Source organism: Hemibagrus wyckioides, linkage group LG09 (assembly GCF_019097595.1).
Source record: "Hemibagrus wyckioides isolate EC202008001 linkage group LG09, SWU_Hwy_1.0, whole genome shotgun sequence".
Taxonomy (NCBI): domain Eukaryota; kingdom Metazoa; phylum Chordata; class Actinopteri; order Siluriformes; family Bagridae; genus Hemibagrus; species Hemibagrus wyckioides.
The window spans coordinates 2,883,885-2,907,327 of record NC_080718.1 but is presented as its reverse complement, the minus strand read 5'-3'; the positions used below and the strand labels follow the sequence as shown (position 1 = coordinate 2,907,327).

Here is a 23,443-nt window from a genome sequence, read left to right as displayed (position 1 = left end):
CAACTTTATACATTGCAATAATTAGCTGTAATTTCACCAATTTTGCAAAGGTGAAGGATGTTGGTCGATCACTCATCCTTATTTTCTGCAAGACCACTTGTTGCTGCTGTACAGCTAGATATGGCACTTTTCCCTGCGCAGTAATCTTCTGTCTCGGACAAGAAATTAGTTATTTTATGCTTTGGGGATATGTGACCATGGTTAAGCTACTCACTGAAGCATGTGTGTACTCTTCTTTGACCATGACAACCCCATAGGCCTTGTCTCAATCCCTTGGGTAAGTCTTTGTCGTGTAATAAGTTCCTGAGGTTTTATATGCTGGAGGCGACTGTGCCATCCTTGAGGTACATAATGTTGATTAAATATTTTAACCGTTTTCAGAAACCACTTTTTGAAGGAAAAAAGTTTTAATTGCTAGTTTGGCTAATAGAATGTTTGAAATGATGTTGTATTGCTGATTCCTTGCTTTGCTAAAATGCATTTTTAACTCTGCATTCTGTAAATCTTTCAGTCATCGGTTCCTCTGGATGAATTGAGGATCAGCTCTGTCTTTTCTGTTAGAGGAAACAGTGATGCCATTACTGGTGAGTGAGTGGATCTGCAAACTGATGATGATTTAACTGAAAATGTACTAAACGACTCTCTCTGAATGACCGTTTACAGCTCCTGTTGCAGCCCCACAACCGCCTCCGTTCTCTGCTATAACTCAGCCAGCCTCTGCAATCAGACCACCTCCTATAGTCCTGCAGGCTCAAATGCAGCCTCATTTTCAAGCACATCTCCAGCTTCAACCCAAGACCTTGGCCCAGCTTCAACCGCATCTGCAAACTCACCTTCAGGCACAGCTTCAAACTCATCTCCAACCTCAACTTCAACTCCAAGCACAGCTTCAAGCGCAGCTTCAAACGCAGCTTCAACCGCAACTCCCACACCAGCTTCAACCGCAGCTCCCACACCAGCTTCAACCGCAGCTCCCACACCAACTACAACCACAGCTCTCGCACCAGCTCCCACCCCAGCTCCAGCCGCAGCTCCCACCCCAGCTCCAGCCTCAGCTCCCACCCCAGCTCCAACCACAGACCCCACCGCAGCTCCAGACACAACCGCCACCCCATCCGCAGGCTCAGCCCACACACCAGCTTCAGACACAACCCCCACCACAACAGCAGCCCCCTTCTGGTCCTGTGCGAATCTGCTGTTCAGGCTGCTCTAAGGTTCTTCAGAAAGGTCAGACTGCATTTCAGAAGAAGGGCTCCAATCAGCTCTTCTGCTCTACCGTGTGTCTGACTGGATTCACCCTACCTCCAGCCCCCAATATTGCCCCAAAGAAAACCTGCCACCTCTGTCTCAAGTGAGTGATATATGTGTGTGAATCATTCATCTCAGATAGCTGATTTCATTCTCACCTCTCCCTGCTTACACAGTCTAGCTTTTCTTTAAACAGGGATTTAAACAAAGAGCTGTTTTTGTGTTTTAAATGTTTGTATTTATGTTCTTTATGTTCAAGGGTGATTGGGAATCTAAAAGACTTGATAACAGTCCCAGTCGATGCAGCAAACACCTTGAAGGAGTTTTGTAGCCTGTCTTGTCTGAGCATTTACAAGTCCAGAGTGGAAGGTTTAACTGAAGAGGATGCCGTTGTCAGATGCGCCGTGTGCAGAAATCCCAGTGAGGTAAGCTTCAAAGGGGCACGAGATCAAAAATAGGTTAACATCTAATTTGTTCGAGGAAATTTATGATATCAAATTTAAATATTATATAAAACATCAGAACGACCTAATTACAGAATGGAAAGGCACCAGGATTTGACTTGGATGATCTCTGCAGCAATATTAGAGAGGGCTATCAGAAGCAGGAAACATATCAATCACTAAATTTATCTCCCCATAGCCAAGATGGTGGAGTTGGAGTTTACACAGTTGATATATCATACACTATATAATATCTCCTGTGGTTCCCATCGAAGAATATTGTAAGTGGTACTCACTGTCCTACACAGTTTATTGCTTTCCCTGTTCAAACACATCAGTAAGGGATCCTTATCAGCTGATCTGTTAAATAAGCTGTTTGCAGCCAGGAAAGACATTAAAATACACAGGACAGGATTGGGAGCCTGTACTCTACATGATGACATAACGCATGCAGTGCGGTCAAAGATTAGGTGTCCTAATCTGGCTTTGACTCAAAGAGGCAGGTGCTGTTTTATCCACTAGGGGTCTGTGCTTTTGTGCTTTGGTGTCTTGTCCCAAAATGGACTTCTAAATGCTGAATGCTCCAGGAGAAATTCACCGCAAATTTCTCCTGGGAAATTAAACCATAAACCCATTTCCTTAATGTGCTTCCGGCAAGTGTCTGTCCCTGAATAGCTTTTTTTTTTTATTTAAAGAATACACATTCAGAGGGCTTAAAAACAAAAAAACAATAACATGCATGGTGTTTATCATTACAACGAGAGGGAGATTTCCATGTGTATTGAATTGAAAATACTTTCTAAAGGACATGTGGATAAGAAATCTCAACTTTCTTGCATAGTGGTGTCTGTAACAGTATATTATAGGTTATCAGAGAATAGATATTTCTGAACGTAAAGATTTGGCTTATGTACGACTACTAGATTTTGGTTATAAGTACATTTAGTAGGGAGCTCTCATACAAAGTCGCATCCATTTTTAATTCAAATTCAGCAGAACTGGAGAACAAATTGTGGCCTGCCTTCTTATTTGTGCGCATTCTCTCTCTTTTTCTCAGATTCAACATGAAGTGAATCATCAGGGCATTCTGCACCGTCTCTGCAGCGACGAATGCTTCTCACGCTTCCGATCATCCAAAAGGTTATCCATGAGCTGCTGCGAGAGCTGCGGCAACTGCACCGTCACAGGAAACTATCACCTCGTTCAGATAGAGGACGCTGTTAAGAAATTCTGTAGCCCAGCCTGCATCTGCGCTTATAAACAGGTTGGCACTGCTGATTTTGGCTGTTTTTGTTTGTTTTCTTCTGTTTCAATAACCAAATGTCCGTTTTATTCCACTTATACCAAAGGGATGCCATTACGTTTTTTGCTCGTTATTGTCAATGTTGTAGCCTCCTGGTGGTCCAGCTGCAGGATCCTGTGCTCTCATTGCCTCAACCCGGGTTCAATCCCTGGGCAGGGCGCTAATCCAGCCACTGGAGTGTTAACTCTCAGTGCCGGTCCCAAGCCCTGATTAAATGGGAGGGTTGCATCAGGAAGGGCATCCGGTGTAAAACCTGTGCCAAATCGAAACATGCGGATCTGATGTGGCGACCCCAAAAACAGGCAGCAGCTGAAAGAACAACAACTGTCCATGTTGTGGAACATCTTTGAAACAACTTCTCTTGTCTCCTCAGTAACTTCCTAATATGGTGTTTACATGCTTCTTACAGAAAAGTGGTAAGAGAGTCTACTGCCCCTGCTGTCAAGATTTTAAAGCTATGGATCAGATGTTGGAAGGCACGAATGCGCAAGGAGTCATAGAGTTCTTCTGCTCCTCCAGATGTGTGGCTAATAGTCAGGCGTCCTGCACTTTGTCAGGTAGGTTTGATTCTAAGATCACTTATGGTCAAATTTGTGACAGTAACTTTTGTCCCAGTTCATTTGAATTGAAACCGTAACTAGGTGTTTAGTTAGTTTACAAATTTTTGTAAGTTATAATATTCCTTTCCGAAAGGTGAATTAAGCTTAAGTTAAGTTAAATTGCAAAATTGTTAGTCATGATTTCATTATTAGGTGCAATTTGCATGAGTGGTTTTAATATGTTTGTGTTTAACACAGGTGCTTCATTCCCATGCACAAATTGCCAGAAGTTAGCTGTTCCTCAGTATCACTTGGTGATGCCTGACGGAGCCATTCGGAATTTCTGCTCGTACGAGTGTGTTGGCAGATTCCAGGTACTTCACCTAAAGCAGAATATCCAGTCATATGAAAATATAACTAAAGGCACTTTCACTCCTGTTAAGTCTATTTGTCAAATCTATTGGCAGTCCCTCTGGGATTTTGCGATTGCAGAAATTCAAAGCGGAAAATCATAATCAAAGCTTACACTTTTCTTATAATTTTTTAATTATCGCAGATTCGGGCTAAAATGCATTGTGTGATGTCTTCAAAACATGCATACAGCCAAAGCCCCCTTTTTGCTTCACATGTGTACAGCTAACATAGAAACTTATCAGTGGTGGGCCGTCAGGGCCAGCAAGGCTTTCTCTGCTGGCCTAAACAGCAGTGATCTGAATCACTGACTTGCATGTTAATATATTTAATATATTTTTCTATGAATGTGTATTAAATTATTCCCAATAGTCTATTCTCTACATTTCATAGCTTTTCTCTTGGTTGCGCTGCTTCCAGTAGTGTATATTTATGAGAAGAGTATTTATCCAATCATATTTCAGACAGTGGCTGACATCATGTGTTGCCCTTAAGGCCTTCAGAATTAATAGTGCAGGCGCCCGGAGCTTAAAATAAGTGGCAATGAAACTGTTCCATTAACCAATCAGATTTCGAGTTGGCGTCACTGGGGCCATCTAGCAGGCATACGATTACGTCAGCAATTTCACGTCTTTTGATTGGATAATTGGAGTAGCCAGAGGCAGCGAACCGCACAAACTAAATAAAATATATATTTTAACTCACAATGGCTGACAGAGGAGAAGAAATCAATTTGGTCGCCGACATCCTTACAAATGCATTTTCAAGACGGACTTTTCAAGAAAATCCTTTTGTTTCTTCAAAATAGTTGGTAAACTTTTTCAAGAACCATTTATGCTTTTGGGTTTTCTTTTTTTTTTCTGGGTTTTCAGTTTGCCTTTATTCCAGATCCCCGGGGTGGACTGTGGGGTTTTATTTAGTTTTTGCTGCACTGAAAGGAAACTTGTGAGACTGAATTGTGTTAATTTGTTTTTTTGCTATATGTAATTTTATTCATGTTCGCTACAAGAGCCTGTGACACAACGCACTGTTATACAGTGTTTCTATATTCACTGCGTCTCATTTCGGATGCTGCGTCCTCCGGAGATTGCAGTTTGCTGCATACGTCATCAAGAATGTCTTTTTTGAGAAAAGTAACCATAATAAAATGGACTATTCCTTGTGAGGTGTGAAATACTGTAGACTAATTTCTTGTTTTACTTTGCTATTTAACGGTTGATTCGTATCTATTGCCGTGGCATCATGATTCTATAGAGGTGGATTAATTCAGGAAGGACACCGGTGAAAGTTATAATACATGTGTCGTCACTTTTAGGAGTTTAAAAGATAAGTCCTGTATTTGCAGTTCTACAGATTTAAGAAAAAAATTGCAAAAGAACCAAACATTTTTTTGGCTGCAAGAATCACGAATAAAAACTTATTTTAAGCCTATTTTCCTGGCTGTCATCTGCCTTTTACCCCAATCGTCTGGTGCGTTCAGCCCTTAACTGACGTGTGTGCCATCTGTGTACAAATTGGGAAAATCTGTCGCTGTAAAAATATAAATAAGTCAAAGATTTCTTTCTCTGATATCTCTATATAAATCTTTTCCAGGAGAGGCTGCAGAGGTCCGCTCAAATTAACGGCGGATCCTATCACAGTCCAAACACGGGTCCCCATCCTCCTGTACCTCATCATCCGTCTGCCCAAGGATTTAATCCACCTCATAATGCAGTGCCTGTTTTGAATCAAAACACCATCTCGCCATATGTGCCTGCTTCCCGACCGACAAACCCACAAGACCCCCAGCATCAGCCAGAAGCTCTCGGCCCGGTCAAACTCGCCTGTAAACAGTGCCAGAAGCAGTTCAGCTCGAAACCCGAAGTCCTACAGTTTAAGGTAGAGATCGGTCACTGAGCGATGCACTTGTTTTGTTTTATGCTAAATATGTATTTTGAAAATATACTCAGTTTCCTGTTTGCATCTGTCAGAATCATGTGGGCCTCTTCTGCTCACGCCTCTGTTGCGACATGTATAAGAGGGAAAGAGATGTCAAAGCAGTGTGCGAGTACTGCAAAGAAGAAAAGGTGGCCAAGGAAATTGTCGTCTATGAGAAGCAGCCGCGGGCTTTCTGTTGTGAAGGTCAGGTCTAGCTTTCTTCTCATTACAGTTACATTTCCAGAAGTTTACACCTGCACATTTATTTTATTACAGCAACATTGTGCATCAAGTGACACTGGAGCATCCGTGCAGGCTTTAATTATTTGACTGAGGAAATATTAAAAAAATAAAAAGACTTTTAAATGGTGCTACTTCTCAACTCCTCAGGTGGCTTATGGTGCCAATAAATATGTGAATTATTGATTTAAATAATAAAATCATTAAAATGTGATAGTTTTACTTTCTATAAAATAAGCAAAAAAATAAGCTAATGTTATACATAATTAAAGGCTAATATTATGTATGATGATGATATATGATGTTTGTGAAACATTTATTTAATTATTTTTGTTTAAATATTTATTGCTCGAATAAAATTTTTTATTTGAAAGTACTACAATAAAACACAGACTTGTACCTATTTTATACTACTACTACTACTACTAATAATAATAATAGAAAAGTAATTGTTGTAAATATTAAATTTATATAATTAATTATTAAGATTTGTAACGTCAAATATAAATGATTTATTTTAAATAAATAAAATGTATTATCTTTGCTATCCAAGCAATGATTATATTCTCTTGTTTTTTTGTTTTTTTTTCCCGAACAGGCTGCAAACTACTCTACAAACATGACTATGCCAAGCAGCATGGGGGTCAGTGCAGAGTTTGTGCTTTCTGTTGCAATGTGACCCACAAAACCATCCAGAATCACTTCGGAGGCAAGCTGGAAGAGTTCTGCTCAGAAGAGTGCATGTCTCTCTACACCGTTCTCTTCTACGAGGTCAGAGCCGAATACAGCAATATTTGTGGCATGTTTTATGGCATGTTTTAGTGATAGGGGGCATTCTCTCTCTCTATATATATATGTTTCATTGATACATGCATCACATGAAGTGGAATTTATAATTTATAATAAAATTTAACTAATTACTAAAGGAATACTGAAAATGCAGAAAGCTGTACATTTCTTATTGTTATTATTAAATTATTATTTCTTATTGATTAACTGTAACGCGCATTCCATTTAAAGTGCACAGTGAGCATATGTTCTGCTTGTTTCTGTCTTCAGATGGCAAAGTGTCATGCTTGTAAGAATCAGGGACCGCTTAAGGAGAGCATCAGATGGGATGAAACTGTCCGACACTTCTGCAACCTGCACTGTCTTTTGCATTTTTGCTCCAAGAGTATCATCCCAGATCAGCCAAACAGCAATGGTACAGCTCTAGTGTCAACAAGCACTTTTTATATTTATTTCTTTTGATTAATGGTATTTAAAATGTTGTTTGCAACCATTAATAATTACAAAAAATTTCCTAGGAGCATGCCTATACACTTTTCCCAATGGTACTTTCCCGGTGTTGATTTTCCAATAACAAATATATCCCAAAACTTTTGTTCTTATACCCCAGCAATTTACTAAAGGTTGCTATTTGAAAAGCAAATAAAATAATTTGCATTATCACAGAAGCAATAGAAGTGATTCATCTAGTTTCCTTTTCATCTCACTACACCAGGTATTAATACTGCTGCCACCACGGCTCAAGCCCCACTGTCTCTCTCGAAGGACATGCCAGTAATCGGTGGTGTTGTGTCATTGGCTTCTGCTCTGGCTGGCAACACTGCACTCACAGGTGCAACTTTGACTTCCATAAAAATGCTGTATTAATTCGGAGAACTTTTCAGATGCACTTAACTTTATGAATGCTGTTCACAGGAGCACTGCCTACCTCAAACGCCAGCTCCAAAATCATAGGCGACGTGAGTGCAAGAATCTACCGGATATTTGATGATAATTCTCGACTTGTCTACTTATTTCTGCTAACATTTAACCGGTATGTCTGTATGTTAGGCAAGCACCCAAACGGATGCCGCGGTGAATGGCGATCCTCAGCAGCGACGGATGCTGAAGAATAAAGCCGTCATGTGCAAACCCATCAATGATGAGCAGAGCATCCAGTGTGATCTTGAACCTCCAAAACTACTGTCTGAGACCGGTTTGTTTCTATTTACCTTACGTCGTTGATTCACACAATGCAATCTTTGTCGGTTTTCTTTAACTCAGATTGATCGAACTGGTGAGTTTAATCTTAGACAACAGACTGGGATTTGAAATTGATGACATGCCATATTTTCTGCTTATCTCTTCGATCTTCAAATGCCAGCTCACTGAAAACGAACTATATGTGAATATAATTCGATTATAGTATTCTTTAGCTTCTCACAATCATTAGTGATCATTTCCATAATGATCATCCCTTAATAAACACTGGAAATCTAACTATAAAAACAAGCCATTTATAAATACAAACGCTTATGTTGTTACAGTATCTGAAAAAGACCGGCCATTTGGTCAAAATATCCTGAGTTTGCATCACAGTTATTGCATAATTGAACCTGACCTGTATTTGCTGTAAAAGGTTTTTACATCAGATTCAGTACCCTTTGTATATGTTCTTGAATGCAATATAGAATATTTAAAGTGATGTGTGTGTGTGAGTGCTGCTGATGCTGATACATCTTGGAGTCTAAGCTGAAGACTCTGGTTTAAAAATATAGACTATGTCCATAAATGTTATAGAAACATCAAATTAGAGAATACTTCATTATATTAATAATGATATATATATGTTCTTTGTTAAATAATAATACATTTTCAGTCTTTTTATTATTTGGCTTAGGGTATATGGAGTGACCACCATTAACACCCATGTGAACGAGCTGTTGGTATTGATATGATTTTCTAGAACAGCCCATTAAAATAAACCTGTGATCTGAGTCCAGCTTTAAAAGATGGTTCTTGGCAAAATTGCATTCCTTGAAACATACTGAGGTTTTTTAAGCACTCAATTAGTCTCACATGCACCATGGTGGGTTTTGGCAAATTATATATTTTTCCTTTATCTCCACAGTTATTGATGAAAACGGAGAGAAAGTGAGACTGATCCCTGTGCCTATACCTATTCCAACACCCATATACATTCCTGTGCCTGTCCACCTGTACACACAGTACACACCATTTCCTCTGGGATTCCCACTTCCTGTATGTATTTAAATGTACACGCACTCATACCAAAGCTGTACTTGTTTTACTGACATCTCTACAATATCTGGTATTGTAATGACACTGGATATTGAGATTAGTTTTTTGTAATTTATAGATACCTGTGCCACTTTTTGTGCCAAATTCTCCGGAATCTGCACAGCCAAGTTCCACTAAAGGCAGCGTCCCTTCACAAAGCTCAGTGGAGGATGAAGATGTGGAAAAGGGCAAGAGCAGGCCCCTGTCCCACGGAGGTACATGAATGAACATTATAAGAACAGTCGGTGTAGATTTGTGCATGGATTAATGTTTCTGTTTGTGCCCAGACCAGGGCAGTACATACAGTGGGGATTTGGAGTCAGAGGCCAGGTCAACTCCTTTCAGTTGGGCGGATCCTGAAGATTCTTCACACAATCTTAAGCCATCAGTTCCTTTATCTGAACAAGAGGGACCAAAAGATGCTCCTGCTTCCTCCACAGCATGCAACTTGCTAGATTTGGAAAAGGACTTTCCTCTTGGTTAGTAGTAAACGCTCAGAAATAATTCAATACCGTTTGTATCTGTGATGTATTAATATCTTAGAAGTAAAAATGAATACCTTTTAAGCTGTAGCTCATTAAATGCTTTACTGCATTCTTTTTTTCTTTAGCATCAAATGATCACGAAGCAGCAAAGGAGCAGAAATCACCAGCAAAACGGCGCAAGAGAGGAAAGAAGGTATGTTTTACGCATTTTGAAATCCAGCTTTTACCCAGGTTTATTGCAGTATATGAACTTTCCCCTGTTAATGGGAGGCCTTTGCAAGAGAAAGTGTGACTCATATACACCCCCATCTGGCATCATTGTTTGGATAGTCCGGATGTGGGTGTGCATCTGTATTTTTGGATGTGTAAGGGTGGAGGAAAGAGGAATATGAATGTTAAAGTTTTCGATGTTGGACCTAAAGTGATGTTTACAAAAATCTCACTGATTTTGTTTAGTTTTTTTTTAAGCATACCATTAGTAATGGTCATTAGAGTTAGAGCTAATGGTTTAGAGATTTTATCAAAGCTGCTCCTATTTATTATAAAATTGTCTTTATCTCCTGATCTCTGTCTTACACATAGTAGGACATTTTATCCAGATTTGTTACGAGTAGTGCTTTTCTGTTATATAATTTAATTTGAAATGGTTTTATTTTAAGGTGTCCATGTACATGTGCTCAATTAGAAGAGAGTTTAAAGCAGTGAAAGTTGCGAACAACGGTATAAACATGACACAAGTTTTTGTTTCATTACAAATTTTTATATCAAAATTTTTGATGGGTAAGAATCAAATTACCAAAAGCTTCACATAAACCGCCGACGACGTTACCCTGTGCAAGTTTATTACTACAAGGACTCATTATCCACCTAAGGTAAGAGTAACCTGTTTCAAAACTTTCTCTTTTCTGTATATATCAGTTCTTTTGTGTTTTAATTTAGAATATTTTTTTTAGTGCATGCTTCAAATATTCTGCATTTAATGAAAGAGTCCATTGGGGATAGAATTAAAGATTTGGTATTTGAAAAAGATACAATGAACTAAAATAAACAGTTATCCAAAAGTATTGGAACGAGAAAGCTGATTGTTTTGCTGTACACTGAAGACATGTAAGCCTGTTGCATCAAGAGATGAATATAAAGTACTATCCGCTGATGTGTAGGTAATCTATATCTGTTTAATGTGTACTTGTTAGCCCATGAGTGGTTTCTTTTCTTTTTCAAGACATTGCAAATTGTTCTATTGGCTGTGACCAATGCTTGTGCAATGTCTCAAATCAATTTTTCCTCTTTTCTAAGCTTTAGAATGCCTGGCTTTTTTTCCTAGACAGCACTCTTCATGTTAGTCCTTTTCAACAGCGAATGCAGTTCTCACAGAAGAACCCCAGGGCTCAAACCAAGAGTAGACATTTAGAGCTATTAACTGTTTAAACAGTAAGTCTAAAAAGATGCACTTGAGCAACAGGAAATACCTGGCATGTCACGTTTCAACATTTTTGATCACTTGAACAGAAAGTGTCATGCTCCAAGTTGTTTAACATTTCAGGATGTAACTATCCGGAGATTAAAGCTGAGATTCTGATCCATGGTGTCATGTTCATCTTTTGATCTCAAACCAAAATGTCTACAGTGTGGAGCAATAAAGATAAAAACAGGTGGATGGGCTTTGCGGTTCTGATGCTTTTCTAATACTTTTGGAGAGGACTGGATCTACAGTGGCATGCGAAGGTTTGGGCACCCCTGGTCAAAATTTTTGTTAATGTGAACAGTTAAGCAAGTGAAAACTGAAATGATCTCCAAAAGGCATAAATTTACAGAAGACACGTTCCTTTTATATTTTAAACTAAATTATTTTTTTTTAATTTTCATCTTTTACATTTTCAAAATAACAGCAAAGGGCCTGCAGCAAAAGTTTGGGTACCCTGCATAGTTAGTACCTAGTAGCACCCCCTTTGGCAAGTATCACGGCTTGTAAACGCTTTTTGTAGCCAGTCAAGAGTCTTTCATTTCTTGTTTGAAGGATTTTCTCCCATTCTTCCTTACAACAGTCTTCCAGTTCTGTGAGATTCCTAGGCCGTCTTGCACGCACTGCTCTTTTGAGGTCTATCCACAGATTTTCAATGATGTTTAGGTCAGGAGACTGTGAGGGCCATGGCAAAACCTTCAGCGTGCGCCTCTTGAGGTAGTCCATCGTGAATTTTGAGGTGTGTTTAGGATCATTATCCATTTGTCGAAGCCATCTTCTTTTTTTTCTTCTTCTTTTTTTTTTTTTACAGTTGGTGTAATGTTTGCTTCCAGAATTTGTTGGAATTTAATTGAATCCATTCTTCCCTCTACCTGTGAAATGTTCCCCGTGCCATTGGTTGCAATACAACCCCAAAGCACCCCCATGCTTAACAGTTGGACTGGTGTACTTCTCATGAAATTCTGTGCCGTTTGTTCTCCAAACATAACTTTGCTCATTGGGGCCAAAGAGTTCTATTTTAACCTCATCGGTCCACAGGACTTCTTTCCAAAATGCATCAGGCTTGAGTAAATATTCTTTTGCAAAATTCAGACGCTGAATTTTGTGGTGAGTATGCAGGAGAGGTTTTCTTTTGATGACTTTTCCATAAAGGCCATATTTGTGCAGGTGTCGCTGAACAGTTGAACAGTGTACCACAACTCCAGAGTCTGCCAAATCTTCCTGGAGGTCTTTTGCAGTTAAAAAGGGGGTTCTGACTTGCTTTTCTAGTACGCCTACGAGCAGTTCTCTCTGATGCTTTTTTGGTCTTCCAGACCTTATCTTGACCTTCACTGTTCCTATTAACTGCCATTTCTTCATTACATTCTGAACTGTGGAAATCGGTACCTGAGAACACTTTGCTATCTTCGTATAGCCTTCTCCTGCTTTGTGGGCGTCAATCATTTTCATTTTCAGAGTGCTAGGCAACTGCTTAGAGGAACCCAAGGCTGCTTAGGTTAGAGGAGTCTGGGTATTTATAAAGATTTGAAATTTGCATCACCTGGCCTTTCCTAATGGTGACTGAGCAAGACATGACCCTAACAGGCTAATTAAGGTCTGATTCCTTGGTCAAAGTTATCTGAGAGCTCAAGTCTCCTGGGGTTCCCGTTCTTTTGCAGGGTGCGTCTTTCACTCTAAAATTTGTAGAAAACAAAAACAGTACACTGATATTGCTTAAAATATTGCAAAAGAGTGTTTCATGTTTAACTTTATGCCTTTTGGAGATCATTTCATCTTTCATTACATTAACAGAAATTTAGACCAGGGATGCCCAAACTTTCCCATGCCACTGTACATGTGTAACTAAAGTATAAATACATATTACTTACATTTAAATTTTGTAGTATTTTCTTATGCGTTTAGTTTTTTAGCACCTGCCGTTTGGCACTCTTTCACCAATTCTTACTTTATTCTTTGCTATATTGACATATTTGTTTGGATTACTAAATTCATAAATTTGTTGTAAAAGGCGCTGTTTAATGTTGTTATTTTATACTCATTTGAAGGGATAAAATGACCCTTTTATGTATTAAGTAAAACAATTTTTAGACAAATCGTAATGTATTTTTTGCCCTTGTTCGCAACTGGCTTCCAAAATCTGAGCGTGCAAAAATAAATAAATAAATTAATCACTTAAGCATGTGTTCAGAAATGTTTGTTAGTAGTATTTATTTCATCACTGCAATCCAATTTTATAACCCAAGTAAATAATGTATGGAATGCAACAAGGAAATAGATTTGCAGAAACCCATGAGTATGCTGGGCCAAATTGATTTTTCTACAGTAGATCCAATGAGCTCTATAGCCTGCTCCATACTTCCTCAGAATATGCTTTAGTAGTGCTTCCAATATTATTGTAGTCATAATAATTCATTCTTCATTCATAATTCTTATCTAAATATTAGGTTCAAATATGATTTAAAATATTTTACTTTATTTAATATAGTTCATTTATTTTAAATTCTGGGTGTTCTTTCCTATCTTGATCAGATATCTGATGTTGAAGAACCGAAGAGTTTCAAAGAAGAACTGGATGTAGTTGATTGTGCACAGTTCATCTTGGACACTAATATCGAGCAGTTCAATGTGGATTCTTGTCAACATGGTGGAACACTGGGGAGAAGTATTTTCATTAGCTCAGAATGCGCTCCAATTGATGATGAGCTGGACGAGGAACAAAACACGTTTAAATACGATGAAGAGCTTACCCCATCAAATGGGTCAATGGTATCTTCAAGGCCAAGCCTGAAATCAACGAATAAAACCATTAGAGCTCAGACATCATGCACCAAAAAACAGTTCTGTGTTTACTGTCAAAAATCAAATACCAAAATAGCAAGGCACTTGGAGCGAATGCATTCAAATGAAACAGATGTAGCATATGCCCTCAGCTTTCCGAAAAAATCTAAAAGACGACACATGCTTCTTGAACAGCTTCGCAAGAAAGGCAATTATAAGCATAACATTGAAGTTATTCGCAATGGAAATGGGGATATAGTTATGCAAAAACAAACAAAAAGAAAAAGGTCTGCGAAGGAATACTTGCCTTGCCAATATTGCCTAGCTTTCTTTCTCCGGGAAGGGTTGGAGAAACACGAGTACGCATGCAGGAGAAAAATGCTTTCAAATTCTTTGGAGTCTTTGGAACAACAGGACTCGAAACATGAGTCCTGCTTCCAGTCCACTACAGAGCACAATGCGCCATCACTTGTCAACTTGGTCCAATTGCAAATTCCATGTACCAGCTCTGAAGCCAGGTCACATCCCGAATCAACCTTCCACAGTATTGAAACCTGCTCTTTCTCAAGTGCTCAATCAAGTCCGGGATTTTCTGATCAAATAAATCTAAAACCTGGCCTTGGATCAAGTCATACATTTAGTCAATCTAGTCCTGAATCCTTACTTCCTATTAGTTCTGATCTTGGTCAGTCTCCTGTCCAAGCAGATTTCTCTGATGAATGCACCATGACATCTAGTCCGCAATCTAGCCCTCAATCTAGTTTTGAATCCCACTTACAGTCCAATGAGATATCAAGTCCTGCAACTGTTCATCCTATTCCCAAACCTTGTGACCAGAGTAGCCTTATAATCACTGCTGAAAGTAGCCCAAAGTCCAGTAAGACAAGTTTTGAGTTGTGCCTACCAGAATCTGGCCCACTGCCTTATCCTGAATCAAGTCCTAGTCATTTAAGCATTGACTTGTGCTTCGAAGATGTTTTGAGGACCAGTCCTGAAACCAGTCTCCCCAGTATTCCTGAATATTGCAACATCGATGGATCCAGCATAAAAACGACTCTAGAATCGTGTCTTGTAAGCAGTATGATGTACGCCGATGCATCTGGGAGTGCAAATTTGAATGCTGAATCGTTCTGTCAGGCCATTGCCAGTCAAATACCAAGCCCAAATCCTACTCAACCAAGTTTGGAGTCCTGCTTTTTAGCCAGTATGGGATGTGAACTCGGGCCACCACGCAGTCCGGAATTGTCTAATCAAACAACATTTGTGTTGAGTCATGAATCTACTCTTCAATCCAAATTTGAATCCTGCAGACATGATGAGAAATCAAGCCTTAAAACTAGTCCTTGTTGTAGTCCTCAGTCTTATCAAGAAAGCCAAAGCAGTGCTGAATACAGCCCAGATGCCAGTCAGACAAGTTTTGAATTGTGCCTCTCCTCCAGCCCTGAAAATAGCTCTGAAAATTCAGATGCTAGTCCTCAGATTATTTTTGAATCTTGCTTTGAGCCAGTTTTCCAATCTAGTTCTAAGACAAGTCTCTTTCCTGCTCCTGAATCTTTCCACTACCAAGGTGTTGAGTCCAACGTGAACCCTACGACTGAACACTGTCTCACATCCAGTATGAAGTGCAGCAGTCCTCCACCCAGCAGTCCTGAGGCTAATACAGAGTCTGTACCACAGATCCTCAGTGCCGGCTCCCACTACCTGGACTCGGATGCCCCAAGTGGGCTTGTTTGCAATTTGATTAATGCTGACAGCTCAGACATGTCTCCTGCAGAAAGCTTGATGTATCAAAAGAAGTCTCTTGAGATTGTTGATGTAGACTCCAATTCACAGTGTGAGACAGAATCTACCCTAAACCTCAAAAAGTGTTCTGGTTCACTCTCAAGCACAAAGTCTAGTCCACAATCTATTTCAAATTTGAGTTCAGTCTGTAATAGCTCTTCTGAACCAGCGATGTCCCAACAGATAAGTTTAAACAAAACACCAGATGGTGAAAGGTTACGGATGAAAAGGCAGTTCTGTCTTTACTGTAAGAAGCCCTATGTCAAGATGGCACGGCATTTAGGCCAAAAGCATGCAAAAGAGATTGATGTAGCACATGCTCTTACTTTTAGAAAGGGATCTAAAAAACGGCTTCTTCTGTTTGAACAGCTTCGAAAGAAAGGGAACTATCAGCATAATGTTGAAGTTCTTAAAAATGGAAGTGGAGAGCTTATCACCTGTAAACGAGCAACTAAAGATCATTCTGTAGGTATGTACCTGCCTTGTCAATATTGCCTGGCGTTTTATATTCGCCATGATCTGTGGAGGCATGAAAAACGTTGCCGAGTGAGAACGAATGGTAACCCTGTTTGCCTTAAAAGGACTGTATCCACAATGTTGCTTCCAATGCAGGGTAGTGTTTCTGGAGATTTGGAAGAAGCTATTCATAGTATGAAGCAAGACAGTGTCTTGAATCATATACGAGATGATGCTCTGATTTGCAAGTATGGCGCTAGGCTTTTTGTAAAACTTGGACATGGTAAAAAGCATCAGATGTATGTAACACAGAAGATGAGGGAATTAGCGAGATTTATGCTAGTTGTGAAAGAGTTAGACAGAAGTGTTCAGTATCTGCATCATCTGTGCACTCCGTCCAGGTTTGATTTGGTCATTAAAGGTGCAAAGATAGTTAGTGGGTTTGATGAAACTTTGAGCAAATTTGAAAAGCCATCTCTGGCCTTCAAAATTGGCAATTCCATAAGACAAGCAGCTGAAATTATTTGCGGTGAGAATGTTATGGAGGGTGATACAGAGACTGTTGCTAATGTTAAAGAGTTTATTGGGCTTCTTGAGAAAAATTGGATTTCCAGTGCTAAAAACGCGGACCCAGTCGATCCCGATAGCACTGAGGTCGACAGTTGCTTAGACAAGCCTACCACAGCATGTCAGGAGATTTGTCCCGTGTCGAGCAACCCCAGCAAAAATCTCAAGCCTGAGTTATGTGCTCACAGTACTAGTCAGGACGTTGGCAAAAATGTGGATAGCCCTGAGAAGTTATTTTGTGGCACTAAAGCCATAGTGTCGTCTACCAGCACTAGCGCAGCACAGTCTTCTATACAGTCTATGTCTTATTCACAGTCAGGTGTGTTACCTTTAATAATAAGAACAGCGAAAGGTGGAAAAAAACACTTCTGTGTTTATTGTAGGAAACCCTTCATCAAATTAGCAAGGCACTTGTCACGGAGCCATGCAAAAGAAAAGGACGTAGCGCATTTTCTCAGCCTCCCAATGGGATCCAAAACTCGACATTGCTTGCTTAAACAGCTTCGTAATAGAGGTAATTACCATCATAACATCAAAGTTCAGCAAACTGGAAACGGGGAAATCATCCCACTGAGGCGGCAAAAAAAAGATAATTCATTAAATTCCTACCAACCTTGCGCTCACTGTCTGGGTTTTTTTCTTCAACGTGACTTGTGGAGGCATCAAAGATCATGCGAAATGAGGAAAGATGATGAAAATCTCCCTCGTAGAAGAAGAAGATCTCGATCGGCCTTATCTAAGAATTTTGTCTTGCACGAGTGCCTTTCTGAGGGCTGCCAAAATGTTGTTCGCAACATGAGAGACGATGACGTCTCGAAATATTTAAGGAACGATACCTTAATCTGCAAATTTGGAAATAGGCTTTATGAAAAGCATGGGCATGAAAAGGAAGGACACGAATACATATCACAAAAAATGAGAGCACTAGGTAGATTTATGTTGATCGTGAGGGAATTGGACCACAATGTTGAGGATCTGTATCAAGTATGTACTGAATCCAGGTTCAGTTTGGCTTTGGAAGCTGTCAAGAAGGTCAGCGGTTTTGATCCGGACTCGAACAGATTTAAAAAATCGGTAGCATTGAAAATGGGTTATTCATTGAAGTGTGCCACTGAAGTTGCTTTGGAAGAGAATGATATGGCAGATGAAGCTAGAAATCAGGCCAAAAAATTCATTGAGCTGCTGGGAACAGATTGGCTTCCTTATGAACCTTCAAATCCTTGTAAGCAGACTGAACGAGATATAATACATCTGATAGATGATGTCGTCAAACTACAGAACTTCCTGAAAAATACTGAAGACAAAGCCATAGTGGAACTTATGGAGCGTCCTAATTGTAAATCATGGCAAAGGCTACGTGAAAGCCTTCTTGCTCAAGTGACTCTGTTTAACAAAGGAAGGAGGAACATAGTTGAGAAAATGCTGCTTGAGGAGTACAGACAGAAGGACAAAGAGCCTTTCCATGGACAAATGTGTGAACCCCTATCCAAGCTGGAACAGGCTCTTAGCGGTGTGTTAATAAGAGTGGGAGTCTCTTGTAAAGAGGGAAGTTGGATTCCTGTTTTGTTTACTGAAAGGATGGCATCCTCTCTAGACATCCTTATCAAATACCGTGAGGATGTAGGTGTTCCCGTGGACAACCCTTACATGTTTCCCCAAATGACTGCTGACGGTCACATAAGAGCACATGACTGCGTAAGGATCTTTGCCCAGAATTGTGGTGTAACCAAGCTTGAAGTTCATATGCGTAAGAATGTGGCTACTATTTTCCAAATACGGAGCCTTAACTGCAGTGAAAAGCAGCAGGTAGCTGCGCTTGTGGGCGACAACAGCTTTGACCTCCAAACACTGGATGAAAACTTCTTGCAGTTGGCGAAAATCTGCAACCTCTTGCAAACAATGGACGAAAGTCCTGGTTCATACGAGGAGGCAGGTAGGTTCTTTTTATTTCATTTTTTTTGTGCATGTTACGTGTAGAGGGATTTATCAAAGCAGACCTGCCAAACTTTATACATTTTGCACATGAGCTTCGCAGATATGACTCAAAAACACACACAAAGTACAGTATCCCTTCTACCCAATTAAAAACATCAAATGAGCCAATCGACATCTGAATCTGCAATGAACGACAGTTGCGCAGATGTGTAATGACTTTTCCTAGACTAAGAAAATAAGCAATTTTTCTACGTTCCTGAGATTATAATTTCTAAAACATACAAGTTGCAATCCATCTTCCCCTCCCTCCTTCGCCCAAGCGTCTCAAGGTTACTGTAAAACACCAAATATACACAGTGTCTACTTTAGACAAGTGATTCATCTTCAGGGTTGGCAGGTCTGTAGAATCTGAGAGTAATATTTCATAATGTCTACTAACCTCATTTAATGCAGCACAAATAATTTCCCTCTAATTTGATTGCTTTTTATTATATCTTAGATCTTGATGATGCTCCTGCCCTAATGTGCAAAAGGAAAAATTGGAACCAGGAGGAACAACGAGCTGTGAGGAAGCATCTGGGAAATTATATATCCATCAATAAAGTGCCAGGCAAAAAGGACTGTCTGGATTGTATTATGACTGAGCCAGAGGCTCTCAGGACAAGGACGTGGCGGGACGTTAAAAATTACATCCATAACACTATAAGGTCAAAGAAAAAGAAGAGAAAGGGTTCAAGGCAGATGGACAGTGAAAGCAACGGAGATAATCTCGGTGAAGTTGTTGCCATGGAGCCTGCCACAAAAAGACCTCGTCGTAAAGGAAGACGAAGACGGCGTATGTGAATATAACACGACTGATATGCACATTAAAACCAGCCACTTTTGCTTGGGAGGAGAATTGAATGGTTAACAATTTGAGCTTGCTTAGAAAAACACAGTGGATATTGAAGATCTTGACAGACTACATATTCCTGTGTGAACCAGAAAGATGATATTAGCTGTAGAAGACTTGTATCCCATTTTTCATTTCTCTCTTGATTTTGTCAGTAACTGATTGCTTAAGAGTAGAAGCTGAGAGTACTTTATTGCATAAAGCTGGCCGACATTTCTTTCCCCCCAGTTACCAGTTCCGTAGGTGAGCATCTCAGCCGGCTGTTGGATTCTCATTATTTCTGACGTTTATACATGCACAGCTTGTAGCTTTGATATTCGATATGCCTAAGTATTGCATCCAAAATTGAATTAGATAAGATTATTCTTAAATTGTAATATATAACACCTATTTTGTTAAACACTTTAAAGACCAGACAGTAATTTCTTCCTGCACTCATGGTACTTTGGGGCCTCGGGGTTTGATTATTCTCTAAAAAAAGAAAGAAAAAAAAGAAGAAGAAGAGTTCATCCCGAAGTGTTTACTTCCTCTTATACCATGGCACTTTTCATTTATTACAAAAAAATCAGACAATTTTTCTTGTCTGTTTATATTTACGATTACTATTGAGGAACGTCCGTGAAGCTTAATTTTCGTTATAACATGTTAAATAAAAATCTTGGAGAAAGAGTAACAGCTCTCTTTTGTTTTTGTTCTTCTGTTAAACGACAGCACCATATGACGTTTTGTTCTTTACGTACAAAATGATTTCCTTCAAGTGCTTTAGGTTTATTAGCCTGATTTTCTAGTGAGTTTCATATGATTCACTGTTCATTTTGAGGTATTACTGACATTGAGAACAGATTTGTGTTTTTATTTTTAATTTTTTTTTTTTTTTTTTTTTTTTATAAAGAATGACTCTTCAGATGATATATGTAGCTCTTTCATAATAATCTGTTCATCTGTTCTCATCCTGCTGTGAATTAATGACTTGCTTTGTGACGTTATCATTTCATTGTGAGCTCTTAAAAGACCAACAGAGTGTGCAAATTCTCTTTAGGTGTAACTGAGGACTGCGATGTGTCTTCGTCATATGATGTGTCTTTTTGAGTGTGGGTTTTTCTTGCTGAAATTGAGACTGATTTCAAAACGTAACACATTTAGTTCATGATCACATTGTAATGTTAAGGCACTTACCTTTGTTTTTGTATTTTTTTCTTTTCATGGACTTTATATTAAAACAGAAGTGCACAATTGAAACGTCTCCCTTTTTCACTTATTCATGCCAAGGCATCGTCGGAAGACTTAAATGTCAACTGTAAATGGTTGTAATTAACTGAGTCACAGTCTTGGTTTAAACATAAAATGGTCATGTTGTCCAGTTGTGTCGGTTGCGGACGGTTTTGTATAAACACTAACCAGCGCCTTTCTACCTTTCTTTCAGGGACGGAGACGTTCGGTAACAGATGTGGCGAGCGGCATGGTTTCTACTCCGCCCAGCTCCAAACTCCACCACATGTACGGAGTAAAAGCCTGGGCCAGCTGGGTGCAGTGGAGGACTCAACACACTGACGGTGAGCTTCACCCACGTGCTGCTGCTTAACACTTTGTATTCTTATTTTTATGCTCTTGTTATGTGCGGCACCCGGTCTGCTGCTGTCTCCGACAGTGATGTTGCTAAGCAACAGTCTTGGGACAAAGTGCTTGAGCGTGAAGAAACATGAAATATATATATATATATATATATATATATATATATATACATACATTTTTTTTTCTTTTTGTCTCTAAGCCAGCTCATTCTAAGAATTATTTCCTTAATTATTCCTCAGCAGGCAAATATATACATTTATATTTATAGAGGAAAAGTTTCTGTCATCATTAATTGAAATGCAGTTCCTCTAGTGATGTGGAATGCTGTGAAAATTCTTCTTACACAACAGAAATTTGTACTTTTTGACAGTTCCCTTTCTGGAATTGTGTTCATTATAGACTCTCATGCTTTATAGTTATCACTGTCTAGTTACAGTTATTATTTAATCTTTGGATTAGAGATTTAATGGACTTCAATATTATTTCATTTTAATTAATATCTCTTTTGCAATGCACTGGAACTGCAGACTCTTATCTTATCATCTTAAGTTCTTCATATCAACAATTACAAGATTTTTTTTTTTTTATAAGAAGCGTCATTTCAGAGGTGTTTCTATAGAGACTGTAACATTCAAACCTGGCTCGGTATTAAAATCTGATTTAAATTACAGCCCTAACTACTGCTTTTATAGAAAATCTGTAGTTCGCACCTTCTGACCAATCAGAATCGAGAATTTGGCTGCGTTGTGGATAGGAATAGCTTAGTGTCAGTGTTTAAGCTTCCTTCACAGCTTTACTTATTAGTGTCAGTATTTTGCAGTGGTCATAATTGAAGTAATTTGCAAGCCTTTGGTTTTGTTTCCTGACTTCAGAGGAATGTATCAATACTAAAATTACTAAACTCTGGCAGTGACCCACCGTGTGCGTTACTGACATTTACTATCATCTCCATCGCTGCGTTTATTTATTTATTTATTTATTTATTTATTTATTTATTTATTTTAGCAAGCCCTCTTACTTTGAAGGAGGATGTGTTGGATTGCAGCTCCGAAGAGCTCAGCGACGCTTTGTGTCATTTCATCAGCGAAGTTCGCAGACCAAATGGCCAAACTTATGCACCTGACAGTGTCTACTATCTGTGCTTGGGCATCCAGCAGGTCTGTTTTTCAGAATCATTTGACTTTACAGATCCAGATCCATCAGGCTTTTGTGTGTGTGTGTGTGTGTGTGTGTGTAAGGTGTATATATATTTATAACTCAGCTGCCAGGGTCTTCATGGCTTCGGCAGGCCTTTCAGCTCACAGCGTTTGAGTCATTTTGTTCTGCTCTACTGCTCTCTAAGACCAGATCTTTCAGCGTTCTCGCCCCCAGACTGTGGAACTCCATTTAACAGATCGATACCGATCGAGGCTCATTGTCTTTCTAACATGCTTCTCGATCTGTTTAATGATTTTAGCTTTCCTAAAGTTGGACAATGTGATGTGTTTTCTATGATTCATTGCAGTAAAGGACTGAAAGAAAACAATCCATCATTATTATAAAAATATTATAATATATTTAACATATTGCAGTTTTTTTTCCAAAGATAGATGGAGATTTCAATAATGTATGTATGTATTTATTTATTTAAGATATTCACTTACACTCTGTGTTTTTACGGTCCTTTCTCTAAAAACAGCACCTCCTTGAAAACGGCCGTCTGGAGAACATCTTCACGGATCCTCTTTATGACAAATTTACCACAGATATTACCAAGATGATAAAAGCCTGGGAATGCAACTTAACACCAAGTGGTAATAAGCTTACACACACAAACAGAGGAATTTGTGATACCAAGTGTGTTAAGAGGATTGGGATCCAGCAGTCACTTTATTTACTTCATTGAGTGCTTATTGGAGATAAGAGATTAGGCAATTAGGATTCCTTATGTTATAAAACTGCTTAAGTGGCCTAGGCTCCAAGCCAAATGATGCTGCCTGTGTTGGGTGTGTATCTGCAGGTTTCTTGCAGTCCCGAATCGAGGAGAATTTCCTGTGGGAATGTAAGCAGTTGGGCGCCTCATCTCCCTTTGTGCTGCTCAACACGCTGATCTTTTTCGGGGTCAAGCATCTCAACCTAAAAACTGCAGAACAGCATCAGCATCTTTCCTTTTCCACTATCACCCGCTGCTCGAGGAGCACCAAGCACAGCAAGTCCTCCTACCTCAGGTTCAGGTTTGCTGGCAAAGACGAAGCAGAAAAGGAGAAGCGAGGTGAGGAAGGATGCAGCGTATCTGATATTTCGAGGATGTTTGTTATACATGTTGTATTTATCGTATGCCACTCAATGTATTTTGATTTTGCAT

At 39.3% G+C, this 23,443-nt stretch overlaps 1 protein-coding gene across 4 annotated transcripts in view; it reads left to right on the top strand.

Moving 5' to 3' along the window:
- The window catches only part of si:ch211-266o15.1 (zinc finger MYM-type protein 4), a 32,981-nt gene that overhangs the window by 7,618 nt on the left and 1,920 nt on the right, over positions 1-23,443 (top strand). The window contains exons 7-27 of one of the 4 annotated variants that reach the window (XM_058399780.1): positions 512-584; positions 664-1,351; positions 1,508-1,673; positions 2,749-2,955; positions 3,404-3,551; positions 3,792-3,907; positions 5,538-5,822; positions 5,915-6,065; positions 6,700-6,872; positions 7,161-7,305; positions 7,606-7,722; positions 7,806-7,849; positions 7,941-8,085; positions 9,001-9,131; positions 9,250-9,385; positions 9,458-9,649; positions 9,781-9,848; positions 20,951-21,080; positions 22,105-22,256; positions 22,778-22,892; positions 23,099-23,350. In XM_058399780.1, the coding sequence (XP_058255763.1) occupies positions 512-584; positions 664-1,351; positions 1,508-1,673; positions 2,749-2,955; positions 3,404-3,551; positions 3,792-3,907; positions 5,538-5,822; positions 5,915-6,065; positions 6,700-6,872; positions 7,161-7,305; positions 7,606-7,722; positions 7,806-7,849; positions 7,941-8,085; positions 9,001-9,131; positions 9,250-9,385; positions 9,458-9,649; positions 9,781-9,848; positions 20,951-21,080; positions 22,105-22,256; positions 22,778-22,892; positions 23,099-23,350 (3,634 nt within the window). The other 3 variants (XM_058399777.1, XM_058399778.1, XM_058399779.1) reach the window with 3 other exon arrangements.